Source organism: Vidua macroura, chromosome 10, assembly GCF_024509145.1.
Source record: "Vidua macroura isolate BioBank_ID:100142 chromosome 10, ASM2450914v1, whole genome shotgun sequence".
NCBI lineage: Eukaryota > Metazoa > Chordata > Aves > Passeriformes > Viduidae > Vidua > Vidua macroura.
This window is the reverse complement of record NC_071580.1, coordinates 12,290,562-12,310,556: the sequence shown is the minus strand read 5'-3', so window position 1 is coordinate 12,310,556 and position 19,995 is coordinate 12,290,562. Positions and strand designations below refer to the sequence as shown.

General features: G+C 38.0%; 2 protein-coding genes across 3 annotated transcripts in view; both read left to right on the top strand.

The window, feature by feature from the left end:
* The window catches only part of ATP13A3 (ATPase 13A3), a 54,001-nt gene extending 42,916 nt beyond the window's left edge, over nt 1–11,085 (top strand). The window contains exons 26-33 of the mRNA XM_053985995.1: nt 273–369; nt 1,253–1,325; nt 2,130–2,307; nt 2,982–3,169; nt 3,603–3,691; nt 3,889–3,969; nt 7,616–7,705; nt 9,165–11,085. Coding sequence (XP_053841970.1) covers nt 273–369; nt 1,253–1,325; nt 2,130–2,307; nt 2,982–3,169; nt 3,603–3,691; nt 3,889–3,969; nt 7,616–7,705; nt 9,165–9,362 — 994 coding nt within the window. The 3' untranslated portion in view covers nt 9,363–11,085. The remainder of the gene's footprint in view (nt 1–272; nt 370–1,252; nt 1,326–2,129; nt 2,308–2,981; nt 3,170–3,602; nt 3,692–3,888; nt 3,970–7,615; nt 7,706–9,164) is intronic.
* Nucleotides 11,082–19,710, top strand: LOC128811959 (platelet glycoprotein V-like). Of its 2 annotated transcripts, none has more exons than XM_053985997.1 (2): nt 11,082–11,772; nt 17,631–19,710. In XM_053985997.1, exon 2 carries the CDS (start codon nt 17,657–17,659, stop codon nt 19,583–19,585), a length of 1,929 nt encoding a protein of 642 aa, XP_053841972.1. In that variant the 5' UTR covers nt 11,082–11,772; nt 17,631–17,656; the 3' UTR covers nt 19,586–19,710. The 2 variants fall into 2 exon arrangements, with proteins under 2 accessions (XP_053841972.1, XP_053841971.1); XM_053985996.1 differs by lacking the exon at nt 11,082–11,772 and adding an exon at nt 14,754–15,000.
* The last annotated feature ends 285 nt before the right edge of the window (nt 19,711–19,995 follow it).

Here is a 19,995-nt window from a genome sequence, read left to right as displayed (position 1 = left end):
CTTGTGTAAAAAGACTTTAATTTTAAAACCTCTGTTGAAAAACCACATGAAGTCCAAAGAGGACTGAAGTTAGTTGGTGGCTGAGTTCAGAAGACATGCCCACAACTTCGATGTTGAGGGACGTGTACCATTCTGACACTTATTTCTCTCATGTGTGCAGCCTGATGTCCCTCAAATTAGGTGTGTTTAATTGCAGCAAACATTTTGGTAGGCAGAACTTAACTGCTTGCACAGAAAGCTTTGTAGTTACATGATTGCATCTGTTTTGACAGGGAAGGCCGTGCTGCTTTAGTAACTTCCTTCTGTGTGTTTAAATTCATGGCACTGTACAGCATCATCCAGTACATCACTGTTACTTTGCTGTATTCTGTAAGTATTCTGTAAATACATATGCAGTGTCAGCAGAATTCAGAGATTTGAAAGTTGATAGATATTTAATACAAATTATTGCAAGTCCATTTGAATACAACATATGCATTCAAAAATATGTTTAGACTGAAAGTGTTGTTAGTATTTTGGATTTTTTTTTTCATATTAACTGTACAAAATACATGGTAGTATCTGTTTAGAAAAGACAATAACCAATGGCTGTGAAAAGAAAGTCTCTACAGTGGGAAGACCAAAGAAGCATGTATACAAAGCAAAACCACAGGTTTCAATTATTTAAAATCTTTCAGCATTTTGAAATAGCCTGACTTATTTTATAGAGTAATGCTTTCCTTTTATGTTAGAATTGAAAGAAACTGGAAGTACTGATTTGGGGAGGAAGCAAAACGGAATATTTCCTGTTAATATGATTGGTTTTATAATAGTGGCATGTGATAGAAATCCTGTATTTTAATTTGTATGCTGAGCAAGTTAAAGATGCCAAGTATTAAAGGACCTTTGAGGTGGAAATTTTGACAGCTGTATGAGTACATAGTAAGGCTATGGTGTTTAAAGAACTGTAGGCCTAAGCTGTTATTGCATTGGTATGTAAGATTCAATAATATAATTTTGATTACAAACAAATTTCAACTACAAATAGCTTGTCCATCTTGAAAAGGAAATTGTTTCATACTGTAATACTTCAGGAATTGTTCTGTGAATTGCAGAGTATTCAGGACTCCTGCAGGTAAAGGAGGCCAGTTTGACAGGACACTGTCTTGTTTATAGAGGGTAATTCAAAGAATTAATGCCGTAAAAGTGTCAGTATAGATTTTTTTTGTGGTATGAAGAAATTACCAATGGTTCATTTGTTTTTTCTCTCCAGATCCTGAGCAATTTGGGAGACTTCCAGTTTCTCTTCATTGATTTGGCAATCATTTTGGTGGTTGTCTTCACTAGTAAGTATTGAACTGAATTACCATTGTGGCTTCTGTGAACTACTTTCTGCTTGGTCAGATTTTCTTTAATATCTAATTACATGTGGTTTTAAGAAAACACTGTGACATACAGTGAAGATGTTATGACTATTACATCTATGCATTCAGAAACCCAAACCACCACTGTGTACTGAATTAGATTCATCTGAAATTTGTGGAATGTCCTCAAACAATAAGCAGGTTGTGAGCATGATCTTGGGGAACTAAGTTTTCACAGTACAGGAAGCCGGTTTTGGAATCAAAACAGGAGTTACTGCAATATCATCTTGCTCAAATGTTTTGATTCCTTGCATTCTTACTTGGAACTTCTGTCCACAAAATGTTACACTCAAAGTATTGTCTAGTGTAACACTCGATTTCACATGCAAGCCTAGCATTCAATTCACTAGCTAACAGTAGAATTCAATTTTCAAATTTAATAAAAACATCTTAATTGAAGCAATGGCAGTCCAAAAGTGAGGAGGCAAGCTGTAAGTCCTTGTGCCAGACAAAGGGAATTTGGCCAGACACTGCTAATTCCTTAAGTCTGATGGCTGCAGCTGTCCCCTGCGATGCTGTGCTGCTGGGGAACCAGCCTGTAGAAGGCACTGTGGTGTTGTTCTAGGGCTCTGTGGTCTTTTCAAAGTGGTTTCACATTTGCAGTTCTGGACTAAATTTTAAAGTGATGTCATGAGCAAGCCATTCTAATCCCACAGAATGTGAACAGGATAACTCTTGAAAACCATAATGATGCAATGTGTCGTTTGTTTTTTGTTCTCTCTGCAGTGAGTCTGAACCCTGCTTGGACAGAGCTTGTTGCACGAAGGCCTCCATCAGGTCTTATCTCAGGTCCACTTCTGTGTTCCGTGTTGTCTCAGATCATCATCTGCCTTGCTTTCCAAACCTTGGGGTTCTTTTGGGTCAAACAGCAGCCCTGGTACAAGCCTTGGACACCAGACTCTGAGTAAGTGTTTCAGTGGCTCTGTGCAGGATACAGTAGTAATTGGAAAGCTATAGCAATAATGCTCTCTTCTTTCTTGACCCTCCCTGTGGGGACTTTGAAAACAAAGCTTCTGTATTGCAGCTTGTTAGTCTGCTGATTTTTTGTGAGAAGCCTACTAATATATGGGAGCTACCCACTGGCTGAAAAGCAAAATTGGGTCAGAGTCAGATGGCTTGGTCTAATGACTCTTCAGCTTTGGGACAGTTGAGGTAGAAATTTGAAATTTACGGATCAATGTATTCTATCTCTTTCATATTATAAAGCTTTGCTTTCCTGTTAGAGTTACAGTAAATCAAATTCATATTTTTGAAAATTAAGAGGTGCTTTAATTTTATTTTTTTTTAGATTGCAGTATTTCCTTACCTGTCTCTGAAGTCTGTCCACAGTGATAGTTTTTAAACAGTTTATGTAGAAAATTTACAAACTGGCAGCATAAAAGAACTTGAAGCTCTGAATTCACAAAAATTGCTACCTCCCTGCCACAGTTTTGAGTTATTTCTTACTACCTGTAATATGTTCTCAAGTTTAAGCTTTTTTACGACTGTAGCAATTTTTTTTTGTCATTATTTTTGTAAATAAGTGGGCTCTATTTGCCTCTTCTCCATAACTCAGTGTTCAATGTTTTTGTGTTGTAGTGCATGTAATGTGTTGGACGCACGGAACACCAGCTCTGCACACCACGGGAATGAGACTATCCATGATGAACATTACATTAAAAATTATGAAAACACAACTTTGTTTTTTATATCCAGCTTTCAGTACCTCATAGTGGCAATTGTCTTTTCTAAAGGAAAGCCCTTTAGACAACCATGCTACAAAAATTGTAAGTCCTTTCTTAGTACATACAGTTCCAAATAAAACTCCCGAGTGACTGTGCATTTGTTGACAATTCTGTTGTGCCACTTCAGAAGCAATAGTGTTGCTAGGAGATCATAGTGGAGTTATCCTCTCATAATCACAGCTAGAAATAAGGAAATATTAAACTGTATGGAGAAAATTGTGTTCATAGTTGTTTAATTTGTAGCCATATATGTGTATGTATATTTCAACTCCACAGGTGAGCTGGTGAGAAGGAGTCAGGCCTTCTCTCTATGGCTATAAGCACAAGTAATATTGCCCCCATTGGCCTGGAAGGGGTTTAGGGGGAGAAGAGAGGTTGTTTCCAGGCAGTAATGAACTCATGATACATATTAAAACTTTCTAAAACTCTTGATTGTGAGATGGTCCAATTAAATTTTTTTTTTCTTCTTTTACAGTTCTGTTTGTTTTATCTGTTATAGTTCTTTATGTCTTCATATTTTTCATCATGTTGCATCCTGTTGAACCTATCGACGCATTTCTTGAGGTGAGAGTGAGCAGATCTGTGAGCGTGTCAGCTTCCTCAGGCAGCTGATGGGCTGCCTTTGGGGCAAGTGTGAGCCCTGCAGAGCTTTAGCTTCACATCACTGGGTGGGGAAGGGAGAATTTATCCTGCTGACTCTGTTTTGGATGTGTGTTTACTTCACATGTGTGTTTCTAAGCTCTGGCAACTTGTTTCCACAGCTTGTGTGTGTGCCAGCGGAGTGGCGCCTAAGAATCGTCATCATCGTTGTTCTAAATGCAGTTGTATCCGTGCTGACAGAGGTAAGAAATCCACATGGAAAAAATGCTTCTCTTTTAAGTGTTTCTTTTTTCAAGGTACATGTTTGTCTTTTATTTAGGTCACTCTTCACAGCATGCCAGTATGAGTGGCTGCTGTTTTCTTGTTAAGTGTGTATTTCTACAAATGTCCTTGTAAGCTAGATTTAAGGTGTCAAGACTTTCTGTGTCTGAAGTGTAATTTTAAAATATTTTTTATTAAAAAATGGGGGCTGGGAGGAAGGTAAAAGACTTAATAATTCAACTATTTCATATTAAAAGACTCCATTTTTATTTTCTGTGTTACTTCAGAATAACAACATACTAGAGAACTATCTAAAATCCCTAGGGGAGCCCCTCTTCCTTCATTTGGATCATGCACATAGCTTATTGTTCAGAATTATGCAGGTCTGTCTGATATGATCAAAGTCCAGAAGTAGAGATGTTCATGCAAATCTGCTTTTTCCATCACTGAGCTTGTCTGAAGTCAATCACTCTGGATGTTGACCTCTTTTGCTATAATTCCAGAGTTAATGTGTGCAGAAACATGCCCTACCTTTCATCCTGGTGCCTTGTTTTTGTTTCTGAGAATCAAAGTTGAAATCAAATCTTCCAGAAGTCTGGATTCACAGTCAGTTATTTATTCCTGTGGTTAGTTTTTCTCCCTGTTAACTGACGTGTGATTTCCAACCTGAATATGTTTGGGTTTTGGTTGCAGTCATGAGTCACTTTTTTCCTGCAAGATGAAAAAGTCTTCCAACATTATCTAATGCACACTACAATTATCTGTTTTTACTGTGTAGCATTTTCTACAGCTTCTAATCAGTATTTCCATTACAATGTGAGGGATTGCTGTCAATGTAACCAGCATAATACTTACTTGGATCATATAATTTTGGTCTTCAAAGAGTACTACAGCATTAATATTCTGTCCAATTGACATGTTTTTTCCCTTTATTTGTGATCTAGTAAAAATTAAACAAAGGTTGTTTTTTCAGATACTTGAATCAAAATTACCAAGGTTTTGTTTAAAATGTTCCAAATAAAATTTGCAAAATATGCTATTATGTTGCTGCTTATTGGAACATGTTTTTGTGTTTTCACATGGCAGGCAACAACTTGTCTTTCCAAAATGTGTCAGTAGATACTAATTTACACTATTTAAGCTCCTGTGCCTTACTTACGTTGTCCTCTTGCTTTTCCTGTGGTGATTTTCCTTTATGGCCTTGGATTCTTCTGGTTTTGGTGTTTGTTTTTTTTTTTTTAATTAGTGAATGCTCAATAGTTTGGGTTTTTTTTTGACTTTCTTTTATTTCTGAAAAGTCAAATTTTATGTATTTTGCTGTCTTTACCACTGAAACAAAACAGCTCTTCTGAAGCTTCAGAATTACGGCCTTTTTTGTCTTCTGATAAAATTAAAACAAACTTAGACAGAAATATTTTATTTAATCTCAATTTTCAGTCCAGTGATAAAGATTACTGAGAGAAATAAATTTACCATCTGCTTGAAAATCCCTTTGTTCTGCAGGTGATCTTGTAACTTTTATAGAATCTGGTGTTTTTTCTGTTCTGGATGTTTAAGGGCTCCAGGAGGAAGTCTGTACTGTGTGCCAATCCATGTATCAGCACGTGCCTCTGGGACAAATGATTCTCCTCTGGTTTAAATATGTGTTCATCAAGTTCCACTTCTGGGCCTTGCTGGTTGTCACATCAGCCTGAAAACTTGTGAATTTCTACTAAACATCACCTAATTAATATAATTACCTGCAGACTGTGTTCTTTCACCCAGTATTTCAAACCTCACCCCACTCTTTTTCTTATGGAGGTTTGAGTTAGCATCATGTTTGTTTGTACACTTCAGTCATTTAACTTTCATTGCCAAAACTGCAGGGGTGATTCGACACATTTCTTCTAAACAGCCTTCCCTATTTATCTTGTTGCCTGTACCTTGGTAATAAAATAGAAGTACCTACTTCTTTGCACTAATTCTGTAGGCTGTTATGCTTTGTCTTAAACCAAGTTTCTCCCACTTTGTAAGTGTAAGTTGAATGCTTTGTTATGGCAGATGAGTTGTTTTACTGTACAGCAGGTGTCCCAACAGAACTGTTGTGTAGCAATCCTCAAATCCCAAACCTTGTTTCACAGTACACACTTCACATTCCATAACTTGAGCCCACCTCTTGAACTGCATTTGCCCCGTTCCAGCTGTGTTACTCTACACTCTCTAAAGCTTTGTCATGTGGTGCCAGCTCCTTGGGTCCAGTGTGTTGTGTAGAAATCCCAGGCTATTTCTTTCCTTCACTTCAAGTATAGCTCATTGTCTTTCTCTCCTTGTGTGCCTGGCTGGATTTTCTGCTCCCTCCACTTTTCACTACAGACCTGTGCCACAGGTCACATTCTGAGTATCTGGGAGAGGTCACTGGTGGCAGCTCCTTCCATCTTTTAACAAGGTACCTTGTGTTTCACCTAGAGTTTGTTCTGCTGAGAGCTATCCCTCAGGAACTGCCACTTCAAGTGTCTGATAATTATGAGATGCATGAGGAATTGGATCTTCCTTAGTCACACTTGCCAGTGTGACACTTTTGTGTCATGCTATGATCATATGTAGTTTTGTCACTGCTTCTACAACAGGAGTAGTTTCTGACTGTGGTGGTTTTCTGTTTGTTTTCTGAAATGCCCTGAAAAGCTTTTGCTCTTTCCATGTGGGTGCCAGACTAGGTTCACAAAGCATGCAGATTTTTTACCATATGATAGAAAATATTGTACAACAAAGGCAGATCCTAGCAGCTGTTCCTCCTCACCCCTGATGCCTGGTATAGACATGTTTAAACCAGACTGGCTTCAAAAACAAACATCTAACAAGCTGAAGATTTGTTTCCTGATGCTTTATAAAAGCACTAGCAAATTCTGATATTTTATAAAATCATAAGCATTATAAAAATCTGTTAGAAAAGTTTGACTAATCAGCTCCCCATTTTCAATGGCAGCAGTTAGTCAGATGTTGGAAATGGAATCTGTCCAAGGATCAGAGCTGTAGGCTCGAGGCCATGGAAGGTACAGGTTCACACCTGTGTTATCAGATTTGCTCAAAGCTCCTGAGTCTGCCCATGCAGTTGTATGAGAATAACCAGATGCGCTCAACATAGCGTTCAGTTCTGCCCTCTTTTAAAAACCTGGAATTATACCTACCAAATTCTATTGTTCCTGCTGGTGGCTCAGCTTTGCCACCTCACTGCTACTTTTCTGAGAATGTCCCTGGTTTAAAACAGGCTATGTAAAAAGCATAGCTCCAAGATGGTTTATGGGGAAACTGCTCTAAGCACTCATGTCTTCATGTGGTGCTGCACAGGTTTTTAGAGTATTGAAACATATGTGTCTTTATGTTTTTTACCCATATCGATGGATGCAGTTTTAGTCATTGTTTGCTGTTGATTTTAGAGTACATGTTCATACCCTTAAATTTTGTGTGAGCACTTTAGAAATGAAAATGTTTATCACAAAAGTACGACAAGTAGCATAAACTCTCCCTGTTGCTTGCCACTGGATTAGTTATGGCTAACACACTGTTTCATGTTTTATTTGTAATGTGCACACTAACAACAAATGATCATTAGTTTCTTTAACTCTTCCCACTCACTGTAATGTCTCACAGAATGTCCTCCTTGATATGATCCTTTGGAAGGTTGTGTTCAATCGAGACAAACAAGGAGACTCTCGCCTCACCATACCCCAGCCGCCTCAGGTTGGAGACGAGTATTTTGCTGTCATCATTTGAGTGCATGTGGATTAATTTCATATTCTCTCTTATCTATAAGTGTCTGTTGCCTTATCTTTAGCTTAAGTCTGCTTAAATTAGATTTCTGTAATTGGAATATTAAAAGCAAAGGCTTCTGGGTTTATATTTTTTTCTGTATTAACATTAAAGAATTTAGTGTGTGTGCAAGAACTTTGAAGCAAATCTAGAGTATTGCTTTAAGACTTTTTTCACTTCATCTTTAGTTTCCACGTTAGCAAATTTTATTTGTAATGTCACAAGTTAGTGTGCTAGGATTGGGAACATCTTGATTTGCTTAGAAGCAATTAAAATAAATTAATTTGGTTTAGAGTTCTAGGTCCTTGTCTGAGAGCAGTAATTTTCAGCATGTACAAATGAAACAAAACAAGATGGCAAATGAAAGTACACTATTACTACTGAAAGGTTTTTTAGGTGACCGTGACCTTTGGTCTGGTCTGCCCCTCTGCTTTTAATGCATGAAGGAAATCTACATGAATCCCATAAAAAACAGCTTTACTTTAAGCCTGTTGGCTTAATACTTTTGGCTGGTTGTACATTCGTGCTTGCTAGAATTATAGTGGTTTATTTCTCAGCCCTAAATTTTATTAAATATATTCACTTCAGATTTACATTTGTCCTTTTGAGGCTGTTGTGGAACAAATTGTTTTGTGGTCACTGAAGAATGGAGACTCTGCTCAAGGCTCACATTTGCTTCAGTTCACCAATTAATAGACACTTAGATCATGATGAAAACGATAGAATATATTACCATTAAAATGTCAGCCCTGCAGACTATAGGTGTTCTCTGAGATGTGAGAGGGATTCAGTCTCAAGAATGAGGACTGGTGTTTTTCCTCCCCAGCTAATTAAATTACATGCATTTAAGACTGGGAGAGGAAGCATAGGAAGGAAGTCTTAAGTTTAGTAATTTGTGTCTTTTTTAATAGCTATTAATACCTGCAGTATTTAGATTTCACATGCCAACAAGTTAAATTCTGCTACTTTTGTCTGACTGGCTGCCTTCAGTTTAACAATTCATGACTTAAAAAGTGTTTTGGGATTTTAGGAATTTGCTTTTTCTAGACCAGGCTTTTATTCTCCAACAGTAAAATAATTTATTGTTCCCTGTTCTATCTGTGATTATTGAAATGATTATAAAATAGGAATTAAAACTGTTGGTGGTCTTAGATGTTACAACAATGTGAAATACTTGGGCTTTTCTTAATGTTTTTTGAATGTCATTACTACTATAGTATAGAAGAGATGACCCAACAGAAGAGTTTCTGTACCACAGGTCCAATCCAATGTGATAATGAGCTAGTAAATTAAAGACTGAAATAAAAGTTCTTCTTCTAGTAATTTACTGTATTGTTACTGACTTTTTTTGTTATGGTAATCCAATTTTCAAATCTGTTCACTTCTGCAGGAGGCTGGGGACCGCTGTGGAGTCTGTTTCCTTTCTTCCCTGTTTGGTTGTAGAGAGAAGACACCAAAAGCCAAGTATATGCACCTAGCTCAGGAACTGCTGGTTGATCCAGAATGGCCACCAAAACCCAGGACAACAACAGAAGCAAAAGTACCATCCCAAGAAAATGGTTCATATCAAATCATCACTGTAACGTAGCAGTGGATCTTGGTGGCATGTATCTTTAGTAGTATTCAGAAGAATGTAATTTTAAGGCTTTATTTGAAACTGCAGTGTGCTAAATGTCGAATTCTGATGCAGATATTTCCAACTGTTTTGTCTCTCTGAACACAAAATTCAGAGCCAGGCGTCTTATGGCTATACATTTTAAAAATGTAAGTTACTTTAGGCAGAACAAAAATGATTGTGTTTCCTTCCACCTTCTTTCAGATTTCATTGTTCCTAAATGAGATGCATTTGAAGGTTTAAACTGCAGGGCAGTTAAAATAGGTTCACATTATTTGCCTGGAATATCTTAATAGTTGTTCTAACCTGCATATCTGGGCATGTGTTCATATAAACCCTATGATGTGATGGTTTCATGGCTGTACTAGAGGTGCATAATAACCTTGTCATGGTTTGGGGTTTTTTTTTTTGTGTTTTCTTTTTGGTTGGTTGGCGTTATTTTGTTTAGTTGGTTTTTATTTGAGTGATGAAAAGTTTTGTGCCTCAGAACGGTTGTAAAGTTTGTATGTGTGTACCTCTAAGTTTGTATCTATTAGTAAGGAGTGTTTCCAGGTGTAATGTTTGGGTTCTAAGTTCAATTCTTTAATCTGCCACAGCAGGAATTGGGAATGCTGTAGAAGCAATATGCTATGTCCTTAAGAAATAAGCACATTGCTTTCATGTGGATTCTTGACTTCTCTTCTAGCTAACCACAAGGAAGGCTTAGGTGGCCTACAGGGGAAGAGCCATTTGGCTACACTCTAAAGTTTTTGGAGAAAGAAGGATGGAGAATCTAAACACTTTCCTCTATGTCATGTTTTATTACATTTAGCTATGCATTTCTCCATAGACCGTGCTTTTTCTGGCAGAAGGGTTGGATTATCCCTTTGTGGACCATGGTTTTTTTTTGTAAATCTAAAGATCATTTTCCTATACACCTTCAAGTAGTAAGGCCAGAGTTACTGCTGCAAGGGATGTGGGAGTGGGAGGGAGGTATTGTCACATGCCCACGCGTGGGATTTGTGCACGTTAAGAGCACAGGCATTTCAAAGAGTCTGCTGGTGTCTTAGGCGCTACATGTAGCTGTACGAAACAAAATTAAGAGAAAATTAAGCTGAAGTCTGTCTTGCTGCAGAACTATAAGGCTTATGCAGATTTTATTTATTAAAAAAAAAAAAAAAGATGAAAAAAATAAAAGCTTGTATCACCACTAATGCTGCTTAAGCACTAGGGGTAGCCATACATCATTTTGCCATGAGGCAGTATCAGAACACAAGACCACTAGAAAAAGAGGTCTACAAAGAAGTAGAGGCAGACAGCACTTTGACTTGCAAGGCTTAAAACTTTTTTTTTTTTTTTAAACTACAAATTATATTATTTCGAAACCATTGTCAACTTTGTAAATGTTTGGAAAAGACTTCCTTAGTGTCTTTGGGAAGATGATAAATATTGAGTCTTGATCATTCTATTTTTGACCATGGGCAACTAACTGCTCCAGACACCTCCAAGCTTTGGGGGGAGATCTGAGGTCTGAAGAAGTCATGATTCTGTAGAGATCCTTTAGAGAAGGAAGTGGGGTCCTTTAAAGTAGTTGTGGAATGAGGGCCCCAGACCCACTGGCTGGCTGGGATTGTTTTGAAGTGTGTATATTCTGATGATGGAATTTGAGGTTTTGATGTTAGGGATTTTTTTTCTTTCTTTTTTCACTTTCTTTCCTTTTTTTTTTGTTTTTTTTTTTTTTTGCAGGGGGGTGTCTTGTTTTGTTTTCTTCTTTTAGATTCCTGTGGAGACAATTCCATTCCAGCCTTGTTTCAATAAGCAGAATTTTTCAGATCAGGCCCAATTCCCTTGTGCTGTTCTGTAAGACAGTATGGACAGTGTGCTCTGCTGCTCATAGAATCATTAAGGTTGGAAAAGACCTTCAAGATCATCAACCATTAACCATGTTAATGTCAATCATGTTGTAGTTTCTGCAGTGTTGAATATACTGTGCCAACAAGGAATCTAAAAGTGGTGCTAAATGGTTTGGAAGACCTTTTCCTAGAACTTGGTTGTTGAAGTTATTGCTCCTCCTAAATAGTATGCATATGGGTGTACTATCTTCCAGTCCAGCTGTCAACTCTTTTCCTGATTTCTGTTGTTGTTGTTGTTTGTTTTTGAGGAGTGGAGCAGGGGGAAAGGGGGAAGTGGTTTTCTTAGCATTCATTCAACAGAGCAATGTTCTTATTATCCTGGCTTCATAAGGTCATAAACATTGAACAACATTGGTGGCTTTTAAAGGGTCTGCAAACATTGGGTACATTAATTAGTCATGAACCTGAGTCAGTTGGCTAATTTCTGCCAATGTTGATTTTACAAAATCTTTGTAGCATGGAATAACTGATTAAGAATAATTCTTAGCTGCGTAAGTAGTATCCAAATCTAAACAAAAATAATATTTTAGTTGAAAAATATTGTGAAGCTATGCATCTTGGACCTGGGAGCTGTGACTTATCCTTAAACGCATAAGCTTCTGCTTTCCATTTCATTGACCATTTTAGATTTGCTGTTTCATGAGAACTGAAAGGAAATATTTGTGTCTTTCCCTTTTATATGCTTTTGCTTAATACTTTCCTAGACTGATAATTTTTCTCGGCTTGTTTGGTTTCTGAAGCTAGTTTTTCAGTCTTATTCTAGTTTATTAGACTTACCTAGAAAGTGAGGAGGAAAACAGCTCATTAAGGTGGGCTTGTCTTTGGAGAACATTTATGGGAACTCTTACTAAAACAGAAATTGCCAAGTGTCTCCACTTAACTGAGTGACTAACGGCTCATGAGCGCAGTAAACTTGAGTGTTCTGCAAATGGGAGCTTGTTTCCTCCAGGTCTGAGTTCAGGGTAAATGTTCCTGGGTTGCATGCTTGAGCTCTGACGCTTAGTCAAGAATAATAAATCAGCTTTTCTGAGAATCCGTCTTCTTGTTGCAAGTTCAGCCACAAAATAAGCATTTGCATTTTCTGCAATTATTGGGATTTATGCCTTCCTGCCCAAGAGCTGAATTTGACCACCTATCATTTTTCTCATTTTGAGCAGTTTAGTTTTTCTGGTTTTCAGAAATGCAGCAAACTAGATCTGCACTAATGTATTCAGTTTGTTTTGAAGTAAGATGAAATTAATTTTGTAGTGAAAAAAATCTCTTTCAGTGTTCATCTTGGAAATCTAAATTCAGGTGAACAGACCAAGTTAGTGAGCTCCACTAGATACTGGGTAGACATTTTCTTCCTGCTGTATATTTTGGCCTTATGTTGAGGAGTTTGATTTATTCTTAAATTATTTGTGTATGCAGACTTCAATCTGTACGTATTTTATTTTGATGTATTAGGATTTGTAAATATTACTGATTTTTAAATATTATTTATGCACATACTTAAAGGACTGGTCTATCCAGAAAAACAGTTGCTAAATAATAAATGTTACTTTTTAGAAATAAATTACAAGATCATGAAATTGTATATCCCTCAGGGTTGTTTTTAAAGTTGTTTTTTTCCTTCCTTTCCCTTCAGATTCAATTAGCAGTAAACTCTAGTTTCATGTACTATAGAACTAAATCTACTGTAAAAAGAAAATGCTGCAAATAATGCTTGAATAGAAGCGGCTGAAAAAACCCACAGAACTGACTGTCCATATTCATCATAACTTTAAATTGGAAACTCTTACTGTTGCACTTTTTAAAAAGTTGTTGGATTTTTAATTCTATTTATTTTTTTTCTTTCTTCATGAAGGTTGTGCTGAACAGTCATCCCAAATTGGGTAAATAATCCTGTACTGTATATGTGTATATGCAGTATAATACTAAGCAGATGTGGAGTCCTTTTTATGCTGCAAATTTTTAATGCTTATGTTGGTCATCACAAAATGAGAGAGCTCAAGTCCTGTAGGATTTCTCCCATGAAATTCTGAATTGTAAACTTAGGGTTTTGTATGTCTAAGGGAAAGCTGTGGGTTTTTGACAATTTTTAGAGTCTTGAATATGTTGATTTTATATACAGTAAAGCTTCAGGTTTTTAAAACTATTTTCAACAAACTGCAGCTTGTTTAATAATTATGTGAACCAGAAAATACTCAGTTTGTCATTAATTCCTCAAGCCTAACACAGATTAAAATGTTCATCATTACAGCACTCTCTAGAAGCTCAGCTTCCTTTTATTTTTAAATCTGAAATGATACTACATCTTTGTATTTAAAATATGTATTGCTGCTCTAGAATGGTACCCTGTTGTCAAGAGGCATACATAAATAACTGTACAATAGAATTGTAAATAGACTTGTAAATCATTTTTGTGACTGAAGCTCTTTGAAAATAAAATTAAAATGAACGGATATTTTAACTCTTCTCATTAGTTTCATGAAATTGTTCTAATTATTCTGTATAGAATTAGGTGCAGAGCTTGTTGAAGAACACAGACTTACTCCCTCTGATGTCATGGATATGTTGTTCAGTGCCCCTGTGTTTCTGCAGATGGGGGTGGGAAGGGTGCCTGCTGTGTTAGTGTTCTGCAGGGGATCACACTGAGCAGCTTTTCCTGGTGGCTTATGAGAGCCATTCTAAAGCCTTGTACATGTGATGGCAGCTTGTTTCCACCTTTGGTTATTCAGATGTTCCTTCTCTTTGGACATGTGGGAGGCATGATCTGAGCTGTCACCATTGTCACAGTCATCTTCAGAAAAATCATGTGGAAATGAAGGCATCTTTTCTGTCCTGGACTCACCTTCCATTGAAACAGTCATTGGCAGAGCACATTATTTTACACTTGAAGACAAGATACTTAAAATACCATTTTACTTAATAACAAAAACTTAATCTTTCCATTTCAAGCTTCTGTTTTTACAACTTAGCTTTTCTCTTTCAGAATCTTACAGGTTTTAGGTTTTATTAGCCTGCCACTCCAGAAGACTTTGAGGCAAAACAGAAACTAAATGTGTCAACCTTGGAATGCTTAGCCAAAGCATTAAGCAAAAAGCACCTTCATTCCTTACTGAAATTGCTTTGACTCCAATCCTGCAAGAAATTAAAAGTCGGAGCAGCTTTGTGAATGTAGGAGCACTTGGTTTAAAGTGGATGTGTCCATTCCTTCAAAACCTATTTAGCAGACCGGTGACAAATTTGACATTTCTGATCACATCTCACATTGAAATGTAGATTTCTGACTTCACTCAGATTTGCTTTGGGTTGGCTGAAGCACATACTCCAATATCACTGCCAAAGAAGCTACAAGTGGGACTTCTGCTGTTGGGTGTGTGACTTAAAACTTTCTCCTGTTACGTGAGTGGCTTCGAGCCCTGCTTTTGGAGTTACATACAACCTCTGGAAGTTGGTTGCTTGAACAATTGTAGGCAAAAATCTGCTCAGAAGCTTTAAATATTGTTTGGCCTTTGGCCTGTCTCAGTAACTGGGCAAACATGGGTGAAAGTGTTATCTAGAGGATGCGTTTTGCTGTTTTACTTCCCATTTAAAGTGCAGTGTCATGGTGAAGCCTGATTGCCTGCTCTGCTCCTAGTAAGTTCCTTTAAAAAGCAGATAAGTTTCTAAGGTACAGCTCAAAATTCCTTTTTCGTGCTTGTATGAGTTTAGGAACTTGCAAGACACTAAAAGAGGTAAGCACCACTGTAAGCAATACATGTGCTCAGTGTTCTGTAAGTTCAAAACTGATTGGAGACTTCTGATATAGTAACAGTATTAATGTATTAATGCCTCTGGCATCCTTTTGTAGTCTTGAGAAATATTACTGGGGGGGAGGGGGCTGAAAGGGAAAGATGCTGTAGACCAGACTTTGGTAAATGACCAGCCAGGCTGGTGCATTTTCTGGAATGTCAGGTGTCTCACGGGAGGGTTTTGAGAGAATTTTAATGCATGGGAACATATAATTATCATCTTTATTGTGGGTATTACTGTAATCTGTACTGTTAAAATCTTTAAATGTTTTTTCAAAAAATACTCTTAGTAGCTCTAGATGTTTGAGACCCATAGGCTTGTCCAGTTCTTGTGGCAGCACTTACAGCCTTCATATCTTGCAAAGAATTTCTACCATTTTGCTGCTTGTTTGTCAAAACTAGTGCTTTCTAGCATTTCTGAGCATCTACTTATCTTCTTGTATACTCTCTTATCTTTTGCTATAAGACCAGGAAAACAGCCATCACAAACCTACAGGCTAGTGTTAGTCTGTTTCTGATTTTACAGAGTGGCCTGTAGTCATACCTTCCAAGGGACCTGCATTTGCAGTTTCTAGCATAACAAATTGGGGGGTTTTCCATCCATTTGGTTCTCTAGATCCTTGCTTCTCTTGTCTAACTGAATCCTGTGGTTCTCCTGTGGTCTTGAGTTGTTGGTGTAGTTTGAGATGTCAGTCAGGGCTTGAAACAATTTTTTTTACATGTTTCTGGATGGAGGGTTCTGCTTGTGGGGATAGGTAGGATCAGGGACAGGCTGAGTTACAAATTTATTGAGGTTAAAGCATCACTGGCTTATGACAGAGTTTTGGCATGGGGAAGATTACTAGGAGGGTGAGATTCTCTGGAAGACTCTTGTTTGACATGTGAAAGGCTTTTGGAAGAGTGAAATCTCTTGCTATTTTTTTAGTGATGCCTATGTCTCATTCAATGAGTTGTGAAAAGCCCACTGAGATCTTGCTTTGTGGCACTGTGTTGCTGGTCGTTGATAGCCCTAAATGCCATGGCCTTCCCTTCCTGAGGGAGAATTAGAGATTTTACCAGACTTCAGTACTCTGAAGCTGAATAAAACTTTAATTTTTTAAAAAGCTCTACCTTTTGCTCTTCTGTTTTGGTTTTTGGGGTTTTTTTTGTGTTTTTGTGTTTTTGTTTTTTTGGTTTTTTTTTTTTTTTTTTTTTTTTTTTTTTTAATGCAGTAGCTAGTTTGGACTTGCAGCTGTTTTGGGTCCACTGTGGTATGCTCTTGTCAGCAGTTCAAGTGCCTGAGAAGCTCTGCTGTTCTTCCTGATTTCTCTTTAAGTGAAGGTGGTTGTACCCAACAGTCTGTCTGTGGGATTGGTATGGGAGAGCTTCATCCTTGCCCCTAAAAAAGAGTATCTGTGGATGGAGCCTTCCTCTCCCCCATGTTCCTGGTGCAGAGGCCTGACATTGTGTCAGCTGTCCCAGTTACATCTGTGGAAGTTGTGTAGCTATTCCAGTGGTCCCAGCTGCTGCTTATTCTGCTGCTCAGCCAGTGCTTGACATCCAGGTTTCTGATACACTTGGGCTTGTTGATTTCATTGAGGAAATATTTCTAGACCGTGGGTTTCTGTTTGCCTTGCTCTTTTAAATATTACCATTTCTACCTACAATGATTGCTTTCCTGTTTGTTTGGAAATGTATGCAACTTTCCAACTTCGTGGTGTTTCATGCAGATGTACCTTTATTGCTACAACTTTCCATCTAATTTCGTGTGCGTCTTTCCTCTCATTTCATTGTACTTCTAATACCACTGCTGATAGCTCTGCATCGTGTTAAGCTGTTGAAATGAGGCTTGTTGGTTATCAGAGGCTCACTACTGTCCTGTGCCATATGGGGTCTTCTGTGTTATTTCAGGCTGTGTCAAAAATAGCCCATTCCTTCTTGTGTGTTCCTGCGCTGTTCCAAGAAGCCATCATTTGAAAATGCTGAGACAGGATTTAATGGGACGGTGCTGTTTTGCTTTTCACCACTTAAAGTACAGGACAACCTTTTTACCTCCATTGTCTATTTTTGCAGGCTAAATTTTTTATTTTTAAACCTCAGATAACTTACAGTGGAAAAACACAGTGAGTTCAGGACCTTTTGATAATGTTTTAAAGTATTTTTGGCATGTAATTTAGTATAATATACTAAACCTTGTCTAGTGGAAGATGTCCCTGTTAGATGGAAAGAGATGATCCTTAAGGTCCCTTCCAACTCAAACCCTTCTGTGATTCTGTAATGCTTTTCTGTTCAAATAAATAGATGTCTTTTGACTACTTAAATGTTTCATCATTATTTTTGTCTGCTTTTATTATAGCTAATTGATACAAATACAAGGAATACTTGATTTACAAAAGTTAATTCATCTGTATTTCTCAGTGTAAGCTGAGCACTTCAGAAATATTGGCAGTCAACAATAAAAGAGATTTTTAAGTTTGCTTTCAAAGCAAGGGAAATTTTGCACACATTTGCAGGTTTATGATATAATCACACATCTTTTGAGCTGCTAAGTTACCTATGATCAAATCCTGATTTTCTCTTATCTCTCCTAACAGCTAATGTTTCTGGTACTTCAACAAGGATGTTGGTGTTTCGTTTGTCAGTGATGATCAAGCTTGTCTTCCAGTTGGATGCATCTATTTGTCCTGAGAAGTGTGACTGCTCTTCAAAAAAAGCAATTTATTGCTCTGGCCCCCACATAAGAAACCTGGAATTATTAAATCTGCCTTGCAACATGACAGAAATACACATAACAAATGCTAACATATCATACTTGCAGGATGTTTTTGCTAGGATGACAGAGCTGCAGCATCTCATCCTGTCTTCAAACAACATCTCTCTGGTTTCACCAACGGCTTTTAAAGGCTTGGGAAGGCTAAAAGTCCTCAAACTGCTAGATAATAAGCTGGTTGAACTTCCTTCAGAAGCATTTGATGACATGGTGCAGCTTCAGCAATTGATCATTGAAAGTAACAGGTTGAAATCTATTGAGGAAAATCTGTTTGACAAGCTGGCTGGTTTGCAGGAGCTTTACTTGAACAAAAACCAACTAACAGCACTTCCCAGTGGCATGATGAAGAAACTCACCAAACTCAGAGTACTGAACTTGTCAAGAAATTACTTAGCAGCACTGCCTAGAAATATATTTAGTGCATTAGCCAGGCTTGAGAGGCTGATGCTGTATATTAATAGGCTGTCTTCAATAGAGTCTGGTATGTTTGATAGCCTGAAGGAGCTGCAGGAGCTTTTCCTGCATTCCAATAATATCCATTCCATTGCTTCTGATGCATTTCACTGTCTTCGTAAACTAAGAACCCTGACACTCTCCAGAAACAGGCTTCAGGTTTTGCCTTCTGGCCTTTTTTTGCACTTACATGACCTGTCTAAACTGACCTTGTACAGGAACCCACTGAAGACTCTTCCAGAAATACTGTTTGGAGAGATGAGGCATCTTGGTAGCCTTTGGCTGTACCACACAAAGCTCTCAACAATACCAGATTTTGTGTTCAGTAACTTGACAAATTTAGAGCTTCTTGTGCTGAGTTTTAACCCAGAGCTTACTGTTCTTCCTAGGAATGTATTCAGTGGCCTGAATGAGCTGCGGGGCCTTTCTCTCCATACAAGTAATATTTCCAGTTTGCCAGAGGGAATCTTTCTGAGCCTTCAGAAACTGCAGAACATTTCCCTCTTTGATACAAGGCTTGAGGTTCTTCCTAGAAACCTCTTTCATAATCTCAAGCACCTCCAGAAAGTTTACCTGAATAGTACTAACCTACAGTCTCTCCCTGCAGACTTCTTTACTGCTTTACCTGAGCTGGAAGAAGTTGTCCTTGATGACAACCCTTGGAAATGCGATTGCCAAATTCTTGGCTTTCGAGAATGGCTCCAAAAGAGCACAGCAATAGTTAAAAACGTGCCATCTCTGATGTGCCACAGCCCAATGGCACTGCAGAATATTTCTCTTGTGTCTCTAAGCATCGATGACCCAGAGTGCCTGCCAACCACAGCTATGACCTATCAGACATTCAGCTCAACTTATTCCCAGACTTTGACATCTCCTGTGGCGTATCACTTCACATCATCTCGGGAGACTGCTGTAACAGTGCTGTCTGACATGGAAATCACCAGCACACCCACATCAATTCTTCCTGCAATTCCAGGTTTTACCTACTCCCATGTTGAAGATGTTGGACAACCTGGGTTACATTTCTCAGATGTTTCAGTCCAAACTTCTCCCAGCATCATAGCACGAACCAACAGTGTCAGAGGGACAGATTTAACTACTCTTGTCTGGTGGGATGAATTTCCAGCCCACAGCAGTGCTAAACCCTATTTTAATACCAGAGTTACTTATTGCCAGCTATTCTTGTGTGTTCACAGTTTGATTTTAACACTCCAGACTGTAGTCATTGTACTCAGTCTGTATGTGATGGGTAACACCAGGCAACTCTTGCACTCCAGAAATATTTCTGCTCAGCCTGTAGTTCTGATAAGAATATTAAGAAGATAGAGAAATCTAGCCCAAGAAAGAACTGGAAGTGTTGCTTTGGATGCTTTTTTGAACATTTGAGCAGTTAATACTCGATTCAGATCTGGATTACAGCTCTTCATAGCAAAGACCATAAGGACCTTGTCTTTATACATTTCCATTATACATAATGGAAATGAATTTTATGCATCTCGCAGCATTTGCCAAGAATGGCTGCAATCACTGTAAATTGCTACAGCACTTAATGCATGAACCCAGAGGGCAAGGTGCAAGTACTGTGGTCACCTCTACACCTGTGCCATGGGTTTCCTGCCTTGGAGTGCTGCCCTGTCCCCTGCCAGAGGCTGCTGCCTGCTGAGTGTTCACTGCTCAGATGGAGTGTCATCAATGGAGGAACTCTTACATAGGAACATGGCTTCAACTGTGCTTTG